Source organism: Leptodactylus fuscus, chromosome 10 (assembly GCF_031893055.1).
Source record: "Leptodactylus fuscus isolate aLepFus1 chromosome 10, aLepFus1.hap2, whole genome shotgun sequence".
NCBI classification, from domain to species: Eukaryota; Metazoa; Chordata; class Amphibia; order Anura; family Leptodactylidae; genus Leptodactylus; species Leptodactylus fuscus.
Genome location: NC_134274.1, coordinates 69,985,679 through 70,010,194, shown reverse-complemented (window position 1 = coordinate 70,010,194; position 24,516 = coordinate 69,985,679). Strand labels below are relative to the sequence as shown.

General features: G+C 43.4%; 1 protein-coding gene across 1 annotated transcript; it reads right to left on the bottom strand.

Annotated features, from left to right (window-relative positions):
* Nucleotides 1-1,133: 1,133 nt before the first annotated feature.
* Nucleotides 1,134-23,269, bottom strand: TCIRG1 (T cell immune regulator 1, ATPase H+ transporting V0 subunit a3). The gene is made up of 20 exons (XM_075258026.1): nt 23,214-23,269; nt 22,753-22,877; nt 19,506-19,584; nt 19,200-19,429; nt 18,502-18,587; nt 16,050-16,176; nt 14,952-15,034; nt 14,775-14,868; nt 14,406-14,612; nt 13,130-13,280; nt 12,761-12,900; nt 12,528-12,685; nt 12,360-12,450; nt 11,000-11,118; nt 9,387-9,600; nt 6,339-6,458; nt 4,641-4,739; nt 3,630-3,747; nt 2,180-2,351; nt 1,134-1,323 (listed from the first exon to the last, which is right to left on the bottom strand). Exons 2-20 carry the CDS (start codon nt 22,867-22,869, stop codon nt 1,248-1,250), a joined length of 2,481 nt encoding a protein of 826 aa, XP_075114127.1. The 5' UTR covers nt 22,870-22,877; nt 23,214-23,269; the 3' UTR covers nt 1,134-1,247.
* Between the last annotated feature and the right edge of the window lie 1,247 nt (nt 23,270-24,516).

Genomic DNA, 24,516 nt, shown 5'->3' with positions numbered 1-24,516 from the left:
AGATCCGGCAACGAGGAAAGAAAGTGGGAAAGTTGGAGAACTCGCCACGGTCCCAGTTGAGGAAGGTCCGGATCAGAAAGGAGATCTTGAGGAGTGCCAGGAATGTGAGGATCGAAAATGAGTAGCCCTACAACGGCCAGCAGATCTCCACTGTCTAAACGGACCAGGAGAAAGGCCGGCCGGGTTTCCCAAAATGGGGAAGAGAGGGAAGGGATAGGGGAAAAGATGTTCCTTAGGAAAAAGCGCTTTGCAGACCCGGAGGGTAGGGGCGAAGGAAGGTGGGCACGCGGAGTCCAGCCAAGGGAGCAAGTGTAACGGAATGCCATAGAAAGCATGTTCAAGGGGGACCCACTGTTTAAGGGAGGAATGACGGCACCAATCCAGGACCCTTTGCAGCATAGAGGCTTCATAATACCTACGGGGGTTGGGGAGACCCAAACCAAAAGTTGGTACACTTTCAGATTAGGCTCTTATTCCATTTTTTTTTTTTTTTTTTTTTTTAAATCAGATATATCTTATCTGCCCATTCTTTGACCTTCCTGTGTCAAAACATTTCTGCAACGAAGATCAGAATATCACCAATGACATGAAAATTTTGATTTTAAGAGGGAATTTTAAATCCAAGAAGAACAGACGGATTTAGGAGTACAAGTGCATGACCCTATTTAACACTCTGGAGAATGGAATGAACCTTTCACATTGGTTCATGGCATCCTACAGAAATCACTGACCTTAAGACAGCCATAAAGACTCTCTGAACTGATAAGAACCTGGGAACTGGGGATATGTTTACGTGTACATACCAATAAGCCTCTTCCCCCCCTCCTAAAATCCTATCCCTATGTGTCCTGTTGTACATAAATATACAGCCTTCAGAAATTGTTTAGTTATATCTGAAGAAGAAGCTGAGAGCTTCGAAACATTATAATCTGTCATCATTATGAGTTATCCATTATAAAAGGTATCATCTACTGAAGACTTGCAAGTTTTGTTTTCTTTAATATTTCCTACCCACTGGCTAACACGGTACAAAACCAACATTTTCCTTATACTTTAGTACATACAAAGTTAACCTTTCTAAAGCATCCACTTGTAGCAAAGACATGTAATGCACATCAGCACAGACACAATAATGCTTAAAATAAGTTTATTTTGTGCAGCAGAGTACATAGAAGCATTCCCAATGTGCGAATTCCCTTTAGTCACCAGAACAGAGTCTTTGGAAGAAGAATACTGATGGTTCTGAATTAGGAGACCAGCTCAAAGCGGAAAGGAGTAAACTGGTATCCACCGCCAGTGTAGAACTTGTTCTGGAACTCCACCCTGCAAATAACAATGGGATAGACGTTTTACTCTACTTCAGCATTTTTAGCAATTGGATGAAATATTTAGCAAAGTAGATTTGTGAAAAATGAACCATCTATTCTGTGAAGTGGCTTTGGATGTGAATGGAGTTTCAAAGTCCTTCTGCTCATTGTTCTTTAAAACAAGCTCCAATTGTAGATGCATTTGTTGTCAGAAACCACTTTGGAGGCGTCTGTTTACTAGGAATATGTTAGTTTCCACGGAATGGGGGAAGGGGGTGGGGGCTCCTAAGAATCTGGCATTCTGGATGTCAACATGCCCAATCTTAATAGCAGAGAATCCTTGCTGCCTTCCATACAAGTTTGGCCAAGATTAAAGTGTGGGTCACGGTGGCACAGGCATACCTTGACAATCTTTTTTTTTTTTTTTTAAATGTAGATTGTGAGCCCCACATAGAGCTCACAATGTACATTTTTTCCCTATCAGTATGTCTTTTTTGGAATATGGGATGGAAATCCATGCAAACACGGGGAGAACATACAAACTCCTTGCAGATGGTTTTTTTGTCCTTGGCGGGATTTGAACACCAGGACTCCAGCGCTGCAAGGCTGCAGTGCTAACCACTGAGCCACTGTGTTCTTGAACCCCAATGCAAACTCTAAAGAAGGGTCCTCCATTTACATCTACTATGCGTTTAATGTAAGTAATGCCATTCAGCCCCTTAAAAGGGCACAGGTCATCCCGCTAAATCATTAGCAGCAACAAATGTGCCCTTGTAATGTGCTGAAATTAATCTGGTTGGCCAAAAATTTGTCCAGAACTCCTCCCCCCCCCCCCCCACAATATTGTAAAACCATTTATTTATACTACTTACCAATGTAGACGGAGTGCATGTAGAAATGCTGAGAGGCCTTCCATGACCAGCAAGATGGCAACCGTCAGCACAGCAAAAAAGGCAAAGACAGGTACTAGAATGATACTCCACTTGAAGCCTAACCAAACCAATCCATTATGCATCACCATGTCCCACAGCACTTCTGACAACTCTGCCGGATGGAGAGACACAGAACATGTAAGAACCTAATATAGTACATGGTGAGATTTACCTATGAAACGTCCTGGGTAGTCTGTGACTCCTTTGTGGTCATGGAGAGGTTTAAGGTTAGAATCACATAATATATGGCGCAGATTTATGCACGTCACAACTTCAGGTTTAGAGGGAGGTCACATACTTCCAGATTAGATCCCTAAACAATTTTACCGTGAAGCTAAAAGTTGCAGAAGACTGTGTTGCCTGCAGAGATGTTGCACACGAATGGCAATGGTCTAGTCAACAGGTATAATGTAATGTTTGACAAGGGGAAGTTATTAAATACCAGCATCAAGTTTTCAGCAACACAGATAGAAAGGTTTTAGGAAGTTTTCCAAAAGGCTTGATTTTTCAGGACTAACAGATTTTTATATGCATGGAGGACTTCTGTCTGGTTTCGGTCTTAAGCAGTGCAAGGTGTCTTAGGAGCATTCACACAGCAAAAACGGAAGAGGAATTCCAGCTACCTGTGATGGGATACTGACGCAGGAATCGGCATCCAGTCACGCCTTTCCATTGCCAATTAGGCCCAGATGAATGAGTCTAGTCAGCAGGGAGCCGTGGCAAGATTGAGCAGGACGCTTACTTTTTTCAGCAACTTGCTGCAAGTTCTGCCTCCCGTTGTAAACAGAATCTGAGCGGAATACACCCCCAAATCAAATTCCTATGTGTCAACAGCTTCTTAAAAGAGTCTGTCAGCACGAAAATTGGTATGAAACTAATGACTGTACCTTGAGAGCAGTTTCAGCACTTTCCAAAGAGGCATTTCTTATTTAGCATTGCAGCTCCATGCTCATGGAATTTGTTAGAGAAGGGATTTCTGAAGTTTTACTGATTTTCATGAAAATGGAGCTGCAATGCTAAATAAGAAAGACTTCTATGGAAAGAGAAGAGGCCATCATTAGCTTGGTACCAGTTTTCCCTTTAACAATGGAAGCTATGCCTATTCTGCAAAAACCTCCTCCAAAGCCTGCATTTGTGGATTAAATGTGGGACAATTGTATGTTCACAGTACAAATTAGAGAGTACTGCAAATCGTAATCCCCCATTATTTACGATGGGGTAGTCTGATCCATTGTCATGGCACACGGAATTTCCACTCTTCAAATAAATGAAGTGATTGTTTCAGATTTTGCACAGAACATAAGTAGCATAAGTGCAGTCTATATTACGCATCATGGTATTTCGTTTTGCAAAGGTAGGAAAAGAAAATCTGAAAGCGAATTATACTTACGTGCATGAGCCAAGCTGAGCGCCCAAAGTCGTAGATAGGACGCTGTATTGGAGATGCACCCCAGGCAGTACTCGATGGTATGAATCATCTGATGCATAAAAACCTCCCCTGCATCAAACTGTAGGATGAAGTGGGAAGAGAAAAGAGGATATGAATGAATATGGGAGCCACATATGAACTCATCTTATGTAGCGCTAAAAAACCAATAGCATCCCCCAGAGGAACCAGATTTCCCCCTCTTCATAAATGAAGCAGTTTCTTGAGATTTTGCACAGAACATAAGTAGTAGAAGTGCGGCGTATATTATTCCTGCCTGTCCTTATTACACTGCAAGGCCTCCTATTAGACCTCGCTTTTACTGGGCAGCAGGATCAGAGGCTATAGAAATCCATGAACAGCCCCTGATCACACAGCAGAGGGGCTGATGGGGTACACCAAGAGCGCTAGCACACCAGTTAACAATCTAGCTGCCATTCCATTTGATCATGGAATCTAAGGGATTAAATGACTTGGATCTGTGGTATTTATGATCTAGGGAGTTGGACCCAACTGAAATCTAAGCAAAACGTATTCTAGAGCGCTATGAAAAAACTCTCAGGCTCCAATGAGAGAGGGCAATGAAAGAAGAAGTGATACTTGCATACATCTGAATGGGGTTTGAAGTAGTGTTATGCTGAAACGTCAGCAACAAAGCTGCTGCATGTGAACATGGTCTGATTAGAGACTACATTCCATTTCAGAATATGGTTTTGTTAATGACAGTTCTAATGTGACAGATCAGGGTCTTGGCCCTTTATCAGGCTCCTAAACCCCATGAGAAGTAAAGAAAAAAAAATATATATATCAAAGCAGTACAGTCAAAGCAAAGACTTGGTGCAACCTCAAAGACTGAAGTCCCTCCAAAACCATATATTAGAGATCTATCTATCTATCTATCTATCTATGTTATATACACACACCATTTTTTAAAAATTATTTATTTAGGTATAACTTCTAGAAATGACACGTTACCTCTTCACCACCATGTGTCCCTTTTTCCTTCTCCTGGTGTGAATTTCCTATAGATAGATCATCATCATCTCCTGCCAGCAGGCCGCTCCGTTCATTATCCTGTAAAAAGGCAGCGTTATACTGTATATTATAATAACGGCTAATACTTCAGTGTGACTACAGCTTTTCTTCTTTCACATGTGACACAAGCTACAAACCCTCTGTCTGTGCACAACTTATGTTAAGCTGACCACACATATTACAGCAAAAGGACTTGCCCAGAGAATCCTACTAATATTATAAATCCTATCCTATCCTACTAATATTATAAATGTGAAAGTTTGTGTGTGTTACTCAATTACGAAAAAACAGCTAAACTGATTTGAATGAAATTTGGCACATAGATAGTTTCTAACCTCATTTAAAATATAGGCCACTTTTTATCATGGTAAGTGACATGGCTTCGCGACTGTTATGGATTTATGTTCACATACTATATTACACTGCTCTTATCTCAGCTTCTGAGAAAGCCAGGGCTGTTATCTCTGTGTAAACACACGCTAACCCTCTGTGGTTTATGTACATGCATTTGCATATTATCTGATCTGCTCCAGGCACTACAGGCAACTTGACATGGTCAAACACCTTTAATCCAAATTGGCAGTTTTTCTTTTTCCAGGCATGTTTAAAATGGACAATCTAATTTGTCGCAAACAATGAGAGCTATGAAGGAGCCAGAAGTCAGAGTTCTCCTCAAGTGGAACTGAGGGAGGGGGGGGGGGGGGTGAGAATCATCGACGCCAACAACATACTCATTATATGGTGTCGCAGCGAGCTGCCTGAACAATTACAGGCACGGTGGAAAGAACAACTTCAGTGACAGGCCAACTTGAGAGCATGCGGATCATCAACCTCAACAACACACCCATTAATTATATAGCGTCCCAGCGAGCTGCTGCAACAATCACGGGCACAGCGCCAGGAATGAATTCAGCAACAGGCCAGCTTCAGAGCTGCCGAAACGCCGGAGAAGGCAAACCATCAATGGCAGCAATTTGTTGATCGTCTGCTCTGAGATGGAATTCATCGCTAGTAGAGAGCTTTCTGGTGGAGACTGGGAAACCCTCGCTGAGTGTGGATGAACATTATTCTCTTGAGAAATGCCATGGCAGGTAAGCCATGTGGCCACACATATTACAGTAAAAGGACTTGCCCAGAGAATAGGTAATAAGTTGCAGATCACCGGTGGTCTGACCATTGGGACTCCAACCATAAGAATAGGTTTGCAAGGCCCTATACTGCTCCAACTATTTCTATAAGACTGACACTTTAATGTCTACTGAACCAGCCAACTCTCCCTTGATGGCAGATGTCAGTCAGTCAGATTTCAACATTCTTGAGCCTGTCTCCTCAAGATAGAAGACTGTCAGAAGTGTTTGTTGGTGGCTTTTTCTCTAGGCCAAGGTGCTCAAGATCTGTCATCTACCCAGAGTGGTGCAGGTAAACTATAACATTAAAAAGCTCCAATCAATTCTTCGCTTAAAACCTTACATTCCTTGATCTTATCCGGTATCCTATTTAATAAAAACTGAAATCTAGTCAGCTTCTCACCTCACTGCTCAGTCCACTACAGGAGGCCAGACACACTACGGGCTGTACCCAGGGCTTGGCTCATCACAAGTTGTATACAAAACTTTTTATTTGCATCACAGATCATACCTGTGCCCCATGCTGGGTTTTTTTTCGGCGGTGCTGAATATAGAGACAGATTGGGTCTCCCAGGAGAAGAACTGGAACACACAGCACCGCTACGATCACCAGAGCCATCTGAACGTTTTGCTGCATAAAAATAAAATAAAAATTACAGATTCATGAATATTATAACAAGAAGGAACAGGTTTCTAATACATGATGTAATTCCAAAAAATGCTTCCAGCTGTCAAAACCATCCAGCCACTCCTTCCTCAGGAGACTGTAGGGTCAATATATTAAATCACCCTACAGAGAATGCATTAGGAGACAAATCCTTAATAGAGAGCCTGTATTACTGGAATAATATGCTTCACCCTGGTGACAGATAGGTCAGGCTCACCTGAATATAATGCAATCCCTCTTCATCTCCATTAAAGGGATCCTATCAATAAAACTTAATTTTTTGTGACTAACACATAGGAATAGCCTTAAGAAAAGCTATTCTTCTCCTACCTTTAGATGTCTTCTCTGCGCTGCCGTTCCGTAGATATTACGATTTTCATTGGTATGCAAATGACTTCTCTCGCAGCACTGGGGGCGTCCCCAATGCTGCGAGAGAACTCTCCAGCGCCGCCTCCATCTTCTTCAGGAACGGCCTCTTCACTCCTCTTCTTTCGGCGCTGGTAGTTAAACGTCTAGACCTCAGGCAGAGCTGACTGCGCATGCCCACAGGCCACAAGAAAATGGCCGTTTACTTACTGTGCAGTCGGCTCTGCCCGAAGCCTAGAAGTTTGACCCCCTGCGCCAGAAGAAGACGCATGAAGAGGACGTTCCTGAAGAAGGTGGAGGCGGTGCTGGAGAGTTCTCTCGCAGCATTGGGGACTGTTTTAGTGCTGGGGCCCGCCCCCAGCGCTGCAAGAGAACTCATTTGCATACCAACGAAAACCGGGATTTATACCGAACGGCGGCGTGGAGAAGACATCTAAAGGTAGGAGAAGAATAGCCTTTCTTAAGGCTATTCCTAGTCACAAAAAAAAAAAAAAAAAAAAAAAAAAAATTCGTTTTAATAATAGGATTCCTTTAAAATTTGGGCCTCTTGCCAAAATTTTCACTTATTTCACAACATGCAAATAAATAATCTGGAGCTCCGATGCTCCAAACTGCTAAGACTTACACTGCATTATACACTCGAGAATACAGGGCCAGGTGAGATTTCAACATGGCACCCTAGCCCGGTCACTGAAACAGGGGAAGGGGAACAGACTGCTCATTTACATACTGTAAAATTAATATCTCAGAAATAGAAGCGTTACATCCAGGCGAGCCTGAACTGTGTTAGATCAATATGCTTCACCCTGAAGACGGACCCCCTTTAATGGTACATGCTAAATTTTAGTGCATTTCTTCAATATAACATACATGACAAGCCCCCCCTACACCACAGAAAATCCCTACCATGAACTGTCATTGTGATCCGAGTCTCTAGTATAGCCAGGAAAAGTCTCTCGTCAAGTCCCAGCTCTCCATCACATTTCTGTACATTAGCTGCTCTACTATGCCATCATTCATGGGGACGCCTGACACTTTTACATAGTTCTTATAAAAAGCCTTGGCAGGGAAAATCATATTCAAAGTAATCTCAGTACCTTATAGTGCCCCTTACACACTTTCCAAATATGCCTGTGTTATAAGGTATTGCAGCTTCATTATCAAGTATAAATGCGGTTTTTATATGCACATTAGGTGGAAAGGACTTTTGGGGTGCTCCTTACATTCCCCAGGCTTTGCTCTACAGTACAGATTGCATTCCCTAACTGCTGCCAAACTCAACCTACCATCCTTTGATGTGGGTGGTAGAACTGGGTGGCAATAATGGGTAATGGAGCTGCAGTGCTGAAGACATATTTGAAGAGCACTATAAGTTACTGAGATTAGTTTTCCTACTGACAGACTCCCTTTAACCCTGCAGTTTAGGCAGGGGTGGTTCCAAGCTTTTGTGGACCTTTGGGCGATAGCCTTAGTAGGCCCTTTTGGAACAACTCATGCACACCGCAAAAAAAAAAAAAAAAAAAAAAAATTGGGCGTTTTTTTTTTTTGCAGAGGCAAACCTACTGGGGTGGACTGTTATATAGTCCATTCCATACACAGATACAACCTGAACATACAATTGGAAAGTAAAGAGGAACTTGAGGCAGACATCTGCCCCCCAACTCACGGTGGTGTATACAGAACATCAGCATGCCATTGTGGCTTTCCATTGCTGATTAGGTAGAGTCTAACCAGTGGGGAGTCACAAACCACAGCCTCTGAATTAGCTACAGAATCCACGGCAAGATCGAGCAGGACACTTTTTTCCTAGAGTCCTGCTCCATTTGGTTTCAATGGGAGGCAGAATGAGGGAAGAATCTGACACTCAATTGGGTGTGAAAACCACTGCAAAATCAGCATCAGATTCCACTGTGTGAAAAGGGCCTAATACTATTGACCACTGCAGTGTTCCTCGCTAATATTGCAAAAATTTCAGGTTCACCACCATAAATGATCTGAGGCCCAGTGCTACTTACCTCTCCTAGGCTCCAGTATGGCTCCTTGCTCAGCCTTCAGCCCTCTTTAATTACGTCACAGACATGGGTTATGCTGGCATTATTATGCATCGTGATGCCATTAAGAAGGCGTGAAGACAGAGTCCGCCAGAACCCAGGAGAGGTAAGGAACACTGGTTTTTTAATCTTTTTTTAACCTCCTTAGGGCTTCATATCATTATACTACAGTTTCGGTTCGGACAGAATCACCAGGTGAACCTCACGGGACGAATCTTGCAGGGTTCATGCGTGCCCCACGAACTGATCCCTACTCCTGCTTATGGCCACCTTAACTCTTATTTCAGCCCTCCAGGGGCCCACATCACATCACATCATGATACTCTTCAGCATCAAAGATGTGATATGGGAAATACAAAGACCCCTGGGAACCAGGTGCTGATGCCGGTCCTAAACTGAACAAGCAATGTGTTTTACAGAATTACAAAGACTATAGCAGGTATAAGTCAAGCCCATATAGTCGACTTAAACTCACTTGTCCAGGGAAGAGATTTATGTTGCCATCATTCTTGGTGAACAGGAACATATCAATGAAGTGAATGAGAAGACTTGGTGCCTCCTTAGCCTGTGTTACATCAAAGGCCAACCATTTATAGAAGATCATGAATACTAAATATCCAAAGAGGCAGAGGAGGAACAGCAGCTCGGGGATTACCACCACAAAAATGCGATATTTCTGTTTGAAGTGGCTGAAAGAGACCAGAGAAAACATGGAGGATTTAAGTAATTCAGGTTAGTGATCTTAACATTACAATGTACAAGACTCATACATTACTCAAAACCCCCCAGAAAATGCAGATTTGTGTGGATACACACCGAGACAACCCTTCTCAATAATGGAAGGAGACAAATGGCTTGCCAGTGGTCCAGTTGTATGTAGATCTTATGTGAGCAAACTGAAGTGATCTGCAAGTGATCTATTGGTTATGGTTCTTTATCCAGCTGGAGATCTGCACCACAAAATGAACTGAAGGCCCAATACACATTACAGTATTAGCCAGCTATTTTGTGTGGGGGAGGTTCCTGACTCTCAGGTACTACGAGTTGTGCATACTGAATTTTAATGGCCAATCCTCTTGTTTTCAGGGGAAATAAGCTGTAGAGGAGTCTAGCAGTGGTTTGCTCCTATCATGCGTATGCTCGTGTATGAAGGAAACATGTAATGAGAGATAGGAGAAATGGCCATAGGTTGAATAAACATGCCACAGACAGATACTTGAGGTGTATGTACCCCTAAGCCAAACTTCCTTCCTCTGCCTAACTTCTAATATACCCCCCCCCCCCCCCCAAAAAAAAAAAAAAAAAAAAGGGTATGTTTACCCATAATGTCATTTTGATATTTCTGGAGATGGAAGGCCACCAGTACTCCTCTCTCCCTCACCCCCTACCCCATCCCTTTCACACTCACCAATGCTCACTTCCTCTTCTTCTACTGGTTGTCGCTTCCTTCACAAGGTAGCCGATGCATGCCCAATACAACGCAGAAGCAAAAAGAAGCAGCGTTCTATTGCGCATGCGTGGCTTCTGTCGGCGTTCTATTTCACAGGCGCCAGTTCTGGATCCCAGGTGAATAGGGGGACAGTGGCACCTCAAAGTCATCACGAGGATGAGAAGACAGGCAAGTATGATGCGGTGGGGAGGAGGTTGGGGGACTGAATTAGGTAGCTAGGTAGGTAGATTGGGTTAGTAGTCCATGTGCTAGCTAGGGAAATGGGGGGGGGGGGTTTGTGAAGGAGTAACAGAGGGGAGATCTCAGTGAACTGCAATGCATCATGGTAGTTGTAGGCTAAGACAACAGGAAGCTACATATGTAAAACAAATGCAGAGGGCACCGTGAGATCCCAGAGAAATCACTCAAAAATAGTAAAAGGTATTTGGGCGCACTTATTAATCCACTGAAACACTAACAGATTTTTTTTTTTTTTTTTTTTTTTAACTGTTTTTTTTTGACCGGAAAACCCTTTTAAAAGGTATGGAGTCAATGGCCCATGGTGGGGAGGGGAAGATACAGACATGCTATAATACTGCATGGTGACATTCCTTTAAAAAAAAAAAAAAAAAAAAAAAGAAAATTGTAATGACTCTTACATATAGTTGAAGATGCTTAGAAAAACTCCAAAGGACATGTGACAAACTCCCAAAATGATAGACATTTTCATTTTAAAAGAATTGAGGAATGTGAGACGGTTTGAGGCAAGGCTCCAGATCTAGAATAAAGGGAAAACACTTCAATTATTATGTACTGCTGAAAATTCACAAAACTGTTCTGGTTATACATAGGTGTAGTTATAAAATTATCTATCTGAACTGTATCAATCGTCTTATATAGTAAAATCCAACATACACAGTCCAGTCCTATTAATGTCACCACCGCCTACTTTTGACGTCAACGTTAAATAACCAATCGCAGAAGGCACGTGTCATCAGCCATCAGGGTGCACTCATCATTGTGGAAGGCACGATGGATCACCACAAGTATGCATCTATCCTTGCGGACCTTGTTCATCCCTACATGCGAACTGTTTTTCCTCAGGATGATGGCATCTACCAGCAGGACAATGCGACGTGTCATAAAGCTCGCAGTGTATGTGCGTGGTTCGAGGAGCACCAGGATGAGTTTACCGTACTCCCTTGGCCAGCTAATTCCCCGGACTTGAACTCAATCGAGAATCTGTGGGACCACCTCGATCGGGTATTTCACGCCATGGATGTTCAACCACGTAACCTAGCGCAGCTGGCCACGGCACTGGAGTCGGCAATGCTTAACATCCTAGTGAATGTCACCACAACATCCCCTCTCTTCCTGCGGTCCGCTCTGTGAAAGGTGGTTATTCTGGATTTTGACAGGCGGTCACATTAATGTGACTGGACTGTGTATTACAAGTGGCTGCACACGTGACCACTTTTCAGTTGCAGGTCTTAATACGGAGGACCATTCCTGCCGGGACTCCACAACCAGCTACTCTGGATGAGGAAATAACTTTGGAAGTGATTATTAATAGAGAACTATACATAGCTTCAGAGGAGCAGATATCACCAACATTCACTTTATTGTATCAGTACAACAGACTAAGTCTGTTGGGGGGGGGGGGGGGCTTTCTGTCCGAGGCAGTGAAAAAGGCAGGTTCACCCCTGGGTCTCCAAAGTAACAGACTACAAACCGATGTAGTCTGATTCTCCCAACATACTTCATTTTTTTCTGTACTTTCTGTTAAATATACATTCAATATTGTAAGTCAAATAAAAGCGGGGACAGGGGAAAGACCATGGAGACCCATAGGTATACTTTGCTGCTACAGACATGAAAGGGCAGGGCATTTTTATATCAAGACCATTTGTTGCTTTCTTTTAGAATGGCTTTAAGAGAGGTGTAAATAGCCTTCAAGCTATATCCTTAAAAAAAAAAAAAAAAAAAAAAAAAAAAAAGTTATGAAGGAGAGGTTCTCACCGGATCAATGCCAAAGGGGTATACAGCAGTGAAGACATTGGTAATGTTGGGATCCAGTGGAGCAGGCATGGATTTAGACAAGAGCTCAGATCTAGAATTGAGAGAAATCTAGTTATAATAAGAATTACAGACACATGGGAATGTACATGTTACAAGCTGTCTGCTCACGTCCAGTTCTTCTCTTTTGCCATTGCCGCAACACTCCAGCCTGAAGGAAATATCACTGTTGCTCGGCTGAAGCACTCATTGTACACAAACCCCGTGTAGATCGATAACAGTCCCATCAACAGTATTAGGTACCGTCCACCAAAACACATGGAAAAAATCTGAAATCATCAATAAATGACAAATGAAAGGTCTCCTCCAAAATTGTAACCACCTCCCATGTTGTTTCTCCTTACCTCATTCTCAGAGTTTTTAAGTTTCGGGCTGTTCTCACCAAGAACCAACCAAAGAGCAAATAGGAACATGAGGAGTCCATGGCCAATATCTCCAAACATCACAGCAAATAGGAATGGGAATGTTATAATTGTGTAGAGAGCTATACAAAGATGAAGAGGAAATAAAGCAAATCATATCAGTCAGTCCCCACAGTTGCCGACTGTCGCAAAGTTTTGGAAACAATCATAGCAAATGGCATGTTCTAGGCCCCAAGAAGGGCATGGCTTCAAACCCTTTCCAGTTTAGGGGAGGACCCCGTCAGTATGCAGTCTAGCTGCTAATATGTAATCTACTATTATAAAGCTTTTATTTAATCCATGTGTACTCACCAGGGTTGACTTCTTGGTAACTGGCTACACCATACGCATCCACAATGCCTTGAAATCCAGCAGTGAACTTGTTTGTGTGAATTAAAGTGGGAGGACTGACAGAACAGGGAATCCGCTGACAAAATGATTCTCCACCACCACCACTGTGCTCCTAGAAAGACAGACTGTGTCATCGACTTATTCCTAAAGCGTACCTATTCCTTCCATTGACATTTCAGGATAAGCTGTTGAGCATGTACATGAAAAGTAACACCACTCCTGGTATTTTTATGACTCATATACTGTCGTTTTTTAGCAGTTTTCCCATTTGTATGTTGTAGGTATAGTCTGCAGTTCTCTCTGATCTGCTGGATGGAGACAAGCTGCCATACACTGCACACAGCGAGTACAGGAGAATCTGCTGTGTAACGGCCTCACTCAGAAAAAGCTCCAGAACGATACATGTACTTCAGTGAGCCACACAAAAGAAAGGATGCTGAAGGAACAATTTCCTCTAATATAGTGGAGTCTACCTACATCTCTCCTTCCTAATAATGGAGAGGGGTCCTGAACAAATTGGGTGTACAGGCTTGATATAAAGCCCTTAAAACTCATGGAACTAATACTTTGCAGCCAGTGGTAACTATACTCATGACAAAAATGTAAAATTGGTTACGTGTAAAAGTTTTTTTTCCTCAACTTTGGATGAGACAAGAATAACTGGCCACAGATCTCACCAGCGTGGGCCTTACAGAAACAGGGAAAGGGAGCTTTTGTTGTACATTGATTCTTTAGCTTTATAGTTATGGCAACAGCATCGCTGAATGTGCCATGTGGTTTCCATTGCTTGGTTTGGAATGAATTTTCAGTGTTGGGAATATCTGCAATAAACCTACTAAGGGCAGGTTCACACCGTCCGTGAGAGTCTTGTGCCTCTCCACGGCGAAACTTTTTTTTTTGGTTTTTTTAACCGGACACAAAGTCCTGCATGTCCGACCGGTCTGGTTAAAAAAAAAAAAAAAAAAAAAAAAAAAAAAAAACGTTTTGCCGTGGAGAGGCAGAAGACTCTCACGAGTGTTCACTTTGAAAACCCATTCAAGTGAAAGGGTTTGAAAACTGACCGCTGGGTTTCCATCTCCTTCCAGCTTCTCGGGCAGAAGATGGAAACTCGCAAAGTGGAGACCGGGGGCCGGAGTGAACCCACCTTTAAACGGTATCATTACAAGTCAAGTCTGACAGAGTAAAGTACTAGGTTTAGCTTAATGCTTTAGGAAACACATTTTCAATATTGCCTTACCAGTGCTCGATTTAGTGCCCCCTGGAGTACGCGCAGATCAGCCACTGGACACCACACTTCACCTATCAGCCATCGTTCCCGCACGCTACACAGATTTAGGATCTGGTAGATGTGCTTCATCTTTCTCACACTGACTCTCCAAGGATGCAAAACTGAAGCAGCCCGAGAAAGGACTTGTGTCAGGAATCCCTCCGTCTGTGACAGCACCTGTGGTAGAATATTAAATGGTAAGCATCTGACTAGTGCACTACATATAGGGGGTACACTGTACGATGACAAAGGACAGTAGTTTCAGTGATCTATATAACAAATCTAAGAGAAGAATGTCATAATGTCGTGACTTTCATAACTGTAGGATTGACCTCTCACCTTCAGTATGTCTTGGATCCGCACCAAGAGATCCTTCAGTGTATCAAGCCTGGCGGTTTCGTCTTCTGCATATGGGTAAATGTGACAGTGGAAACTAAGAAAGAGCAAAAAGGATGTGAAACGCACAAGACAGCAGTAACCGGTTCAAGTTTTGGTAAGATATAGGCACACACTTACCAGTTTGCAATCTTTTTAATCTTCTCTCCTATTTTTTCCCCCCAGTAGGAAATTAAGAATATGACCTGAGTTACACTCTCCCCCTGAAAGAATAGAGAATAGTTAGCGATTGCATACATGCAAAAAAAGCGATCTGATGCTAACCGACCAATATGGCATCACAGACAATATGGCGTTTGCATGACACAATCTTCACATATATGGCTACCTTATATCATAAGCTGCTCCCTCGAAAGATGGTTAAAACACAGTGTTGACAATCTCCCTCCATCTTAAGTACCTTATTTGACTGTTCCCAAGGGATATGGTTGAACCTGCAGCTTTAGTTATATTGTCCATGTTATGTATCCCATTGTACATAATATCCTACCCAATGTGTGTATACAATACCACAGGTATTTGGTGGGGGGAAGGAAGCCATTTATGTTGTCTGAACATGCATGTGTGATGATTTGTAAGAGTATAGCCTACAGGCCAGGGCAGGTGATAGTCTCAGAGAAGCACAGCTTATTCCTGTGACCTGACATATACTGTCACATGGTGCCATCTTATACAGAATGTGACAATACAAGAGTTATAGCGGGGTAAAAGTACTGGTTGTCAATTGGTGCATCAGCTGAAGACAGTGAGGTAAACACAGAAGTAGGACACCCGCAGGGTTTAACAGAAACTGCACCCAAGACACAGTGACTGAGGGCTGGTGGATGCCATGTCTGACTATACAACTGCTGTGACTGGTCACAGAGGGAGCCTAAATCTCTCCTGACCCAAAGTGCCAGCGAGCCATGCCTGATCTCTTGTGACTGCCACCCTTAGGGCCATTCACCTCACCAACTTTCATCTTCAGTAACAATTGCGTTACTATTTTATCCTTACGTGGGGTCCCAGACATACCAGTCTTGGGGTTAAAAAACTAGATAAGGACTGACCGGCTTACAACGTCTGATCTATAGGTCTCAATTACTACTATACCTGAAGTTTCCATGTGGAAGAAACCTCAGTATGAGACACTGGTGTGCACTGGAGCCTATGCACATTCTGATAGAACGTCATCTGCCTGATTCAGGCTTCACAATGGAAAAGTTGGCAGCACCTTACCGTCACAGGGTCCTCCATAGGTTCAGACATTTCCACAAAGTTGACAATAAGGTAACCTCTACAGGCTCGCCATAAGAGGCGTTCAAAGGAATTCATACGCCATGGGTGAATGACACCTGCCATAAAACTGAATGCAAGGGTTACGTTAATATAAAATATTATATATGAATAAAAAGTCCATGATATAAACAATGCAAGCTTTAAATCCAGCCAATCTACATATATAAAGATTGTCCTCGTTTCCTCCTTAATTGCTTGTTATTCTTCATTCCTTAAAAGGACTTTTCATTTGATGACCTATACTTAGGATAGGTTATCAATTGAAGATCTGTAACAGTGCAAAACCCAGGACCCCCACAGATCAGGTGTTTGAAGTGGGAGTGGTGCTCACTGACGTCACATTCATTGGTCACATTGACTGATCGCAGCTCTGTCCCATTCAAATGAATGGGCTGAGCTGCAATACCAAGCACAGCCAATGCACAACTGTACAGCGCTGTGGTTGGCTAGTAATGAAGAAGCTGCAGGGCTCACACGAGTGTGGACCCCTGCCAATCTGCTGACCGATCCAAAGGATAGGACATGAATTAAAAACTCCCAGAGAACCCCATTTAGGCTAAGGCCCTACATGGCGTTCCATAGCAAAGAATTGCTGTAGGAAAAACTGTGGCGGCAACAAATTGCGGTCTTTCCCGCAGTGCTTTAGACAGAAACATTGCAGAGTTTTTCTACTTATTAAGAATGGTCATTGTCAATTTATACACATTTCTAGGAGGAATCTGGTCCCTGGTGTTGTAAACTTTTGGCTTCCATTCTGATCCAATGGAGCATCGCTGGTCAGCCACTGATGGGCTGACGCAATTGTGTACAGCAGAAGATAAGCAGAGATCGGGGACACAGACAGAGACTCCACTCTAATTTCTCAGCCAAACAGAAAGGAGAGTATATACTCTGTTATTTTAAGCCCCCCTAGGGGTTAAAACAGTGGTTGAGCACCCCTTTAATAAGATAGGTCATACGTTATATATAGACCATCCCATCTCAGCAGTCTCTGCATTGGCTCTGGTTGACCATATGACATGAGATTACAAGATGTTTAATCTCAATTTTGATAAAAACCATAGCAACCATTTTATTATTCTTCTATTAGTTTTATTCGTTCATGTTATTAGCCTGCGCATACTACCTGTATTTACCATTGTAATATCATTAATAATGTCAGATAGGACAGGTTTGCCTCAGAGGCCAGCTAGAAAGCATCAGTGAAAAACAAAGCACTAATAGGAAAACGCTGATAAAAATCCAATATCTGACTGGCAGGTTAACACTTTCCTGTCAGTGACTCGACCAGCTTATTGCACTCTGATCGAGAACTACATCATGTGTGGCAGCTGGCCGGTTAAGACCTAGATTTTGTACACCAGGTGTATTTTATACAAACATTTACAAAGGCTGTAGGGTGTAAAATTATAGATAAGGACGTCAGTTAAATAAAAATTCAACATAAGGTGGGGGCGGCAGTATCTCTAGATTAAAGCAAACAATGCTCCATAGTCTAGATATTGCACTGGATACTGGTTACGGTATCAGAACATTCACCTAAGGCCACCTGCATATGGCCAGAATATCATCGAATTTTCCAGACTGCATTATGGCTGCAAAATTAGAGACTTCATGGTTAACAGCATCCGGCTGCCATGATTAAATGGCACGGGGGGAGGGGGGGGGGGTGTCACAAATGCATTTCATCATCTGTGTGCCACCCGTGCTTCCACAGCCCCTTTCATTCAATGAATAGGAGCCAAAAGACTGGACAGGAATAGGACCCGGTCCATGTTTTGCAGCCCATACACGTGTAATTCATAGTCATGTGTATGGGTCCATAGAGAGGAATGGGCTATCTGGGAAAAACCCAGATTACACACTGACCATTCATACAGTTGTGTGCAAAGGGGCTAAGACTCCATGTAGCAGGCCGCAGTAAAAAAAAAAACGCATCGTGGGTTTTCCCACAACACTTTGACACCCTGCAGGGTGTCACTTAGCTTGGGGCCCCACGTGGCGTAACTGTAGCAAAAAAAAAAAAAAAAAAAAAAATCCATGCAAAGTGGATTATAGCTAATCCCATCCACACATTGTGGAAAAATACGCACAGTGGACATGTAGCGATTTCCAAAAATGTTGCGGTTTTGGAAATCACAGCATGTCTATTATAACTATGGAAACGCCGGAGGCTTCCCTATAGGTAATAGTGGAAACTGAAAGTCCACAGAGAAATCCCCTGTAGAATGTCTCTAGCATGAACTATAGATCCCTACAACAGTCCTATAGATCCCTACAACAGTCCTATAGACAGAAGTTTTTGGGAAGCCAGTCATCCTGAATTCTGGTTGTTCAATGATGGCAAATATGTCAGTACTAGAAAGTGAATTACTAGAAGCCAATAACTCACCTAACCCTGAGGTCATGTCTGGAGACTATTGTAGGGTCAATCATGGGGTCAGTATCAGCTCTCTCTCTCCAGGACTCAGATTCCGGCTGTAGAGAAAAATAAAAGTAGATAAGTACACAAGAGTTATTATAACTTTTTTTTTTTTTTTTTTTTTTTTTTTTTTTCCTTTGGGGGGGGGGGGGGGGGGTCACCGTATTCTGGCGTCTAAATTTTATTTTACTATTTTGTAGATGGAGTTATGTGAGGGATTTTTTTGCAAGGCAAGTTGCAGTTTTCATTGGTACCACAACATTTTGATCTCTTCCTATTTTTTTTTTTTTTTTTTTGGGGGGGGGGGGGGATGAAGTGACCATAATATATTAATTTGCGCATTGCAATATATATATATTATATATCTTATGGCGTGTACCGTACTTGATATAGAACAAAACTAACACATTCAGGGGAAGGTCCCATGTTGCAGAAAAAAAAAAACTACTAGGTTTGGCAAAAAAAAAAAAAAAAAAAAAACCTAGCAGTTTTTCCGCAATGTGTGGCCTTAACCTTAGCATTCCACGTAAAGGAACTGCAGAGGTGATCGACTGTGTTAGTCAGGGGAAGAGAATAAAGTAGGGAAAGCGATCTCAAGTCATATTTTGACATGAGATCCAGAAAGGTATCCTTTATTAAAAATATAATCCAAGGCCTGTGGCACTCACCAGCGGCCCAGTGAACCTTTGACTTTCTCGTAGTATGTTGGCATACTCCCGCAGCTCACGCAGACGTTCCTGCAGAGTTTGCCTGTTGCCAGAGACCTCTCTTAGCTCCTTGGCCAGTTGCTCAGATTCCTCCTGTATTCTCAGCGCATCTTTGGGTGAAGGGGCAGGTGGAGAGGATGACGAGATCGGGATCTTCATGCCAGCCTTGCGCAGTTCCTGTTCTAGGTATCCTGAAATGAATAATACAAACATAAGCCTCATGTCCTAAATTTATATGAAATTACTTGACAGGGATAGAAGACTCACCGAACGTGGTCTCCATATCTTCACAACGCCTGATTTCTGACACATAGCGACGCTGGAAGGCATTAACATTCTGATTTAGCTGAAATATAGAAGCAGACACAAACATGAAACCTGAGACCATTACTTCATCTCACTGCCAACCAGGAGATCAGAACAATCATTTTCCCTGAAACACTCTGTGCTGCTGGAGCACTCTAAGGGTGCATTCACACTGAGTAAACGCTAGCTTATTCTGAACGTAAAACACGTTCAGAATAAGCGGCGTCTAAAGCAGCTCCATTCATTTCTATGGGAGCGGGGATACGAGCGCTCCCCATAGAAATGAATGGGTTGCTTCTTTCACTCCGTGCAGTCCCATTGAAGTGAATGGGGAGTGCCGGCGTATACGGCAAGCTCTGCTCATGCCGGAGCGTACACGCCGGCACTCCCCATTCACTTCAATGGGACTGCACGGAGTGAAAGAAGCAGCCCATTCATTTCTATGGGGAGCGCTCGTATCCCCGCTCCCATAGAAATGAATGGAGCTGCTTTAGACGCCGCTTATTCTGAATGTGTTTTACGTTCAGAATAAGCTAGCGTTTACTCAGTGGGAATTCACCCTTAGGGTGGTTTCACACAGAGTTACGCTCTGCTCATTCAGACACGTATACAAGTGTATAACTCCATGTGAAACCAGCCTAACACCTTCATCGATACACTATGCACTCCTGGAGCTCCACAGGATCAGCACTTTCATCTTCTAATATCTGAAGGCTCCAGATATTTGGCAGAACTTGCTAGAAATTAGACATTAGTTTTCAGCAGTCCATTATTCTTCACCAAAAAACACTCCAGTATTTCTGTAGCATCTTAGAACTTGATAAGACCATGGCACAGACACTACTGAGGATGTGTCTAGCAAGCAGCTGTTTTCAGGCACATATCAATTTGTCTAAACTGATCCGTATCCAAAAAGAAGGTGTAACAAATATCTTTTTTTAATGTAGATTATAAGCCCCATATAGGGATCACAATGTACATTTTTTTCCTATCAGTATGTCTTTGTAGAATGGGAGGAAATCTATGCAAACGTGGGGAGAACATACAAACTCCTTACAGATGTTGTCCCTGGTGGGATTCAAACCCAGGACTCCAGTGCTAACCACTGAGCCACCGCACAGCCCCTTTTGGGTCGGAATTTGACGCGGAGGCCGCCTCAGATTCTGAACCGAAAAAACAGTAGCCGTGACTGGATGCTGTTGCAGTGCACCGACATCCAATCGCAGCACTCCACTCCAGATTAGGCCCAAATGAATGAGCCTAGTCGGGAGGGAGTGTCTTCGGGTGGACATCCGCGGCTGAACCGGCCGAGGAATCCGCCTGAAGAAAGGGCATGACCGGCACCCATTGATGGGACGCAGATGTTGTTCCTGGCGGGATTCGAACCCAGGACTCCAGCGCTGCAAGGCTGCAGTGCTAACTACTGAGCCACAGTGTTGCCCCCAGTGCTTCAGTCTTGTGTGTCCTTAAGGGTGCATTCATTTGGTGCAGTTGGGAAGAGATAAAATTGCAGCAGTGATAAAAACTGGAGGCAATGTTGATGCGGTTGTTGTTCTGGATTTTAGGATTTACATGGTACTCATCTCCAAAAAAAAAAAAAATAATAATAATTAAAAAAAAAAGGTTACAGAAATGTGTTAATATACATATGCACTAATAAACACAAGCCGTATTTAAAGGGATTATCCACTTTCTTGTATTGATAGCCATCAGTATTAGATCTGGGAGGGTGTAACACCCAGGACCCATGCAGATCAGCTACACAGAGACAGTAAGGGGGAGGTGAAAGCAGGAAAGGCTGATGATGAAGATGACGACCCTTCTTAACGTATATCACACAAGCAGTGCTCAGAGCTACTCACAGGGACTTCTGGCTGCTCTGTGGTGGCTAATTAGCAGATCAATATAAGCGGGCTAATTAAAAAACGGCTGGGAAGATTAATGCATAAAAGGTATGTCTGGAATAGCCTTTCTAAAGGGCTATACAAATATATGCTTAGTTAAAGGGGTTGTCCGATCACAAGGATCCTATCTATACTGAGGGGGGGAGGGGCTAAGTGCACAGGAGCGAGCCTGGGGGAGGGGGGTAGTTTACCCTTTAGTGGGAAGGGGCCGCTGGTTTCATGCAGGGCAGGAGCATAGCGACGTTGCAGGCATCTGTGCCGGCATCTAACCGTCCCCGGCATCTGCCTCTCTATTACAGCGGATGCCGGGTCTGTATTCACATATGCAAAGCCAGCGGCGAGATGCCGCTGGCCCTGTGTGCATGCTCATAAATGGTGAGACCAGTCTAGCCTTCACAATGCCAATACAGACCCGGCATCCGCTGTAATAGAGAGAGGCGGATGCCGGGTCTGTATTCGCATTGTGAAGGCTAGACTGGTCTATGAGCGTGCACGCAGGGCCAGCGGCATCTCGCCGCTGGCTTTGCATATGTAACCCCGCCCACCAATGACGCAACAAAGCAGGAAGACAGAAGATTTTACAGCAACGAAGACTGGTGAGTTATGCGACGTGGGAATACCCCTTTAACAATGACTATAGCCAATCACTGACTCCCTTTAAAGGGGTTAAAAAAAATCAAAAAAACAACCCAAAACAAAAAACAGCAGTATTGATTAAACTGATATGTGAATGTACCCAAGCATGTTTTTTTTTTTTCTTAAATAAAATACAGGTATGTGGACATTCCCTTTAAATAAGTAGTAGAAATGTGGCATTCAAACATTTCACCTGCAATGAAAGGTGTACAGCAGTACACGTGAATGTTCCCCTATGAGGAGGTTATCAGCTGTATATACAACTAGAAAACACACTACAGAAAGTTGCTGACATAGTAATTCCTTTATATAAGTTATTAGCGGAATCATTCACTATCCTGCAAACATTTTCCTATGTATTCACGTGGAGTTTGGCAACAATGTATACAGATAACTATCCACATGTATTATATTGGAAGGGACAATGCAAGGGCGCCAGACCAGCACCTAGACAACTCACAGGGACATAAGAGAAGACAGGAAGGGCGGATTCACATGCGGTAAACTTTGTAGCAGTTCTATTTCACTTGTTTTGCTAGCAAGCACATGGACTCCTATAGGTCCTGTTCTGATGAATAAGAATCACAGAAACTTCCATTACAAAATCTGCTGCATGTGACTTCACGCAAAGATTCATGATATACATATATGCTATATACTATACTTACATCACGAAACTCTACCAGTCCAAGCTCACCCAGCTCTGCTACACATTGGTATTCACAACCAGACTGAAGAAATAGCTGTGCCAGGCACATCTCCTCCCCTCGGAAAAGAGAGCCCATGTTTGCATCTGCAAAAGACATTCAGTGTATAAGAGCAATGCTTATAGACAATGGGATTAAACACGTCATCTTGTACGGGGACATCATGGGGTTAAAGCTACACACCAGGTACATCATCCTTCACCATTACTATACAAAGCTAGGAAGATAGCTCAATAGTGACACAACCAGATCAGCAGGAAGTATAAGCAGCTGAGAATACTTATATAGCTCTAAAATATAGGGGCCAGCCAATAAGAAGCGGCCACCCCGGCTACAAGCTTAAAGGCAAAGTACTGCGATCTTACCCCAAGAAGACAAGTCCCAAGAAAGTAACAAGACGGTATCAGAGAAGTGTTACTGACCTGGAGTTGTAGATCTGCTCAGCACTACTTCCTCTATGCTGTATTCCTGCCCTGTAGGAGGAGACCAGAGGAGGAGAGATGGCTATGGAAAATGGCTATAGGTTTGTCAGCGAGAAGAGGAGGGCATTCCTGGAATGGGCAGAGACACCAACCCCAGGCTGGGACTGAAAGAGGAAGTTTTGTGGTTGGGAAATTTTCATAGTCACGGGTTGTGTTTAGGGCTGGGGGGAGGAGGAGGGGCGGCTGGGCCTTTACTGGGGTCATTCATTCATCATGGCTTTGTTATTCTGCTTTGTGTGACAACAAGTCTCAGCATGGCACAATAGCTACTGAGCCCATACGGGTACATAGGGGTGACATCAGGACAGAAACCGTGGGATACACTATGACGACGCGGTGCTGGAAATTGTAAAGTTTACCTAAGCTATTTGTAAAACATCTGACTGCCATTTACTTCCTAGATATTGGACAGGTCAGAGTGCAATGCAAAGGTTGAAATCCACTGGGGCACTGAAAAGAAATCTGCATTTTTTTTATTGCAGCCATTTTTGCTGTGAAAAATGCTGCTGACTGTTTCTGTGGACATTTGGCAGCCTTATGCTAGGTTCACGCTAAAGTTCGGGATTCTGGCCATTGGGTCTGTATGGGGAACCCGAAAGATAGAGACCCTGTCCGCTTAAAAAGTGGTTAAGCACGGACCCCATAGACTTGGGTCAGCCAGGTTTCCGCTGGTTTTATGCTGAAACCGACAGAGAGAAAAGTCCTCCTAATCCCTTGCCGTGGTCGGTGTGCTATCCGTATATTTCACATTTATCGGCCCGTACACACGCCCGTGTGCAGGCCAACTGTCCGGGCCACAAAATATGGCACAGGTCCTATTCCTGTACTATTTTGCGGCCCTTGCTTCCATGGCTAGTATTCATTTAATGAAAGGGGCCATGGAAACACATCCGTGTGTCCCCCTGTGCGCCGCCCCTGCCGTTAATTCACGGCCACCCAGAAGCACACTGTCCTGTGCTATCGGCCTTAGGTGGATTTTGTGGTGGAGTCTCCTACGGTTCCCTAGGCCAACCAGATGAAATGATCCTAGGTAATGTACCATTCATATTTGGGTCTTCTGCTGGACCACTATTGTGGCAGAGCCTAGACTCACTGGAAGTCCAGTCCGATACTGCCTTAAAGGGGTTATCCGGTTTCTATGATTGATGGCCTACCCTTAGGATAGACCATCACTATTAGAACTGCAGTGTTCCGACACATGGGACCCCCATAGATCATCGGTACCAAGGAAGTTGGGCACAGA

Excerpts from the sequence above, each read along its gene's own strand:
- TCIRG1 (XM_075258026.1), bottom strand. The coding sequence starts at position 22,869 with ATGGGCTCTCTTTTCCGAGGGGAGGAGATGTGCCTGGCACAGCTATTT. Across the intron at positions 14,869-14,951 it reads ATTAAAAAGATTGCAAACTG|TTTCCACTGTCACATTTACC; the intron begins GTAAGTGTGTGC and ends GCTCTTTCTTAG. Across the intron at positions 14,613-14,774 it reads GGATCCAAGACATACTGAAG|GTGCTGTCACAGACGGAGGG; the intron begins GTGAGAGGTCAA and ends ATTCTACCACAG.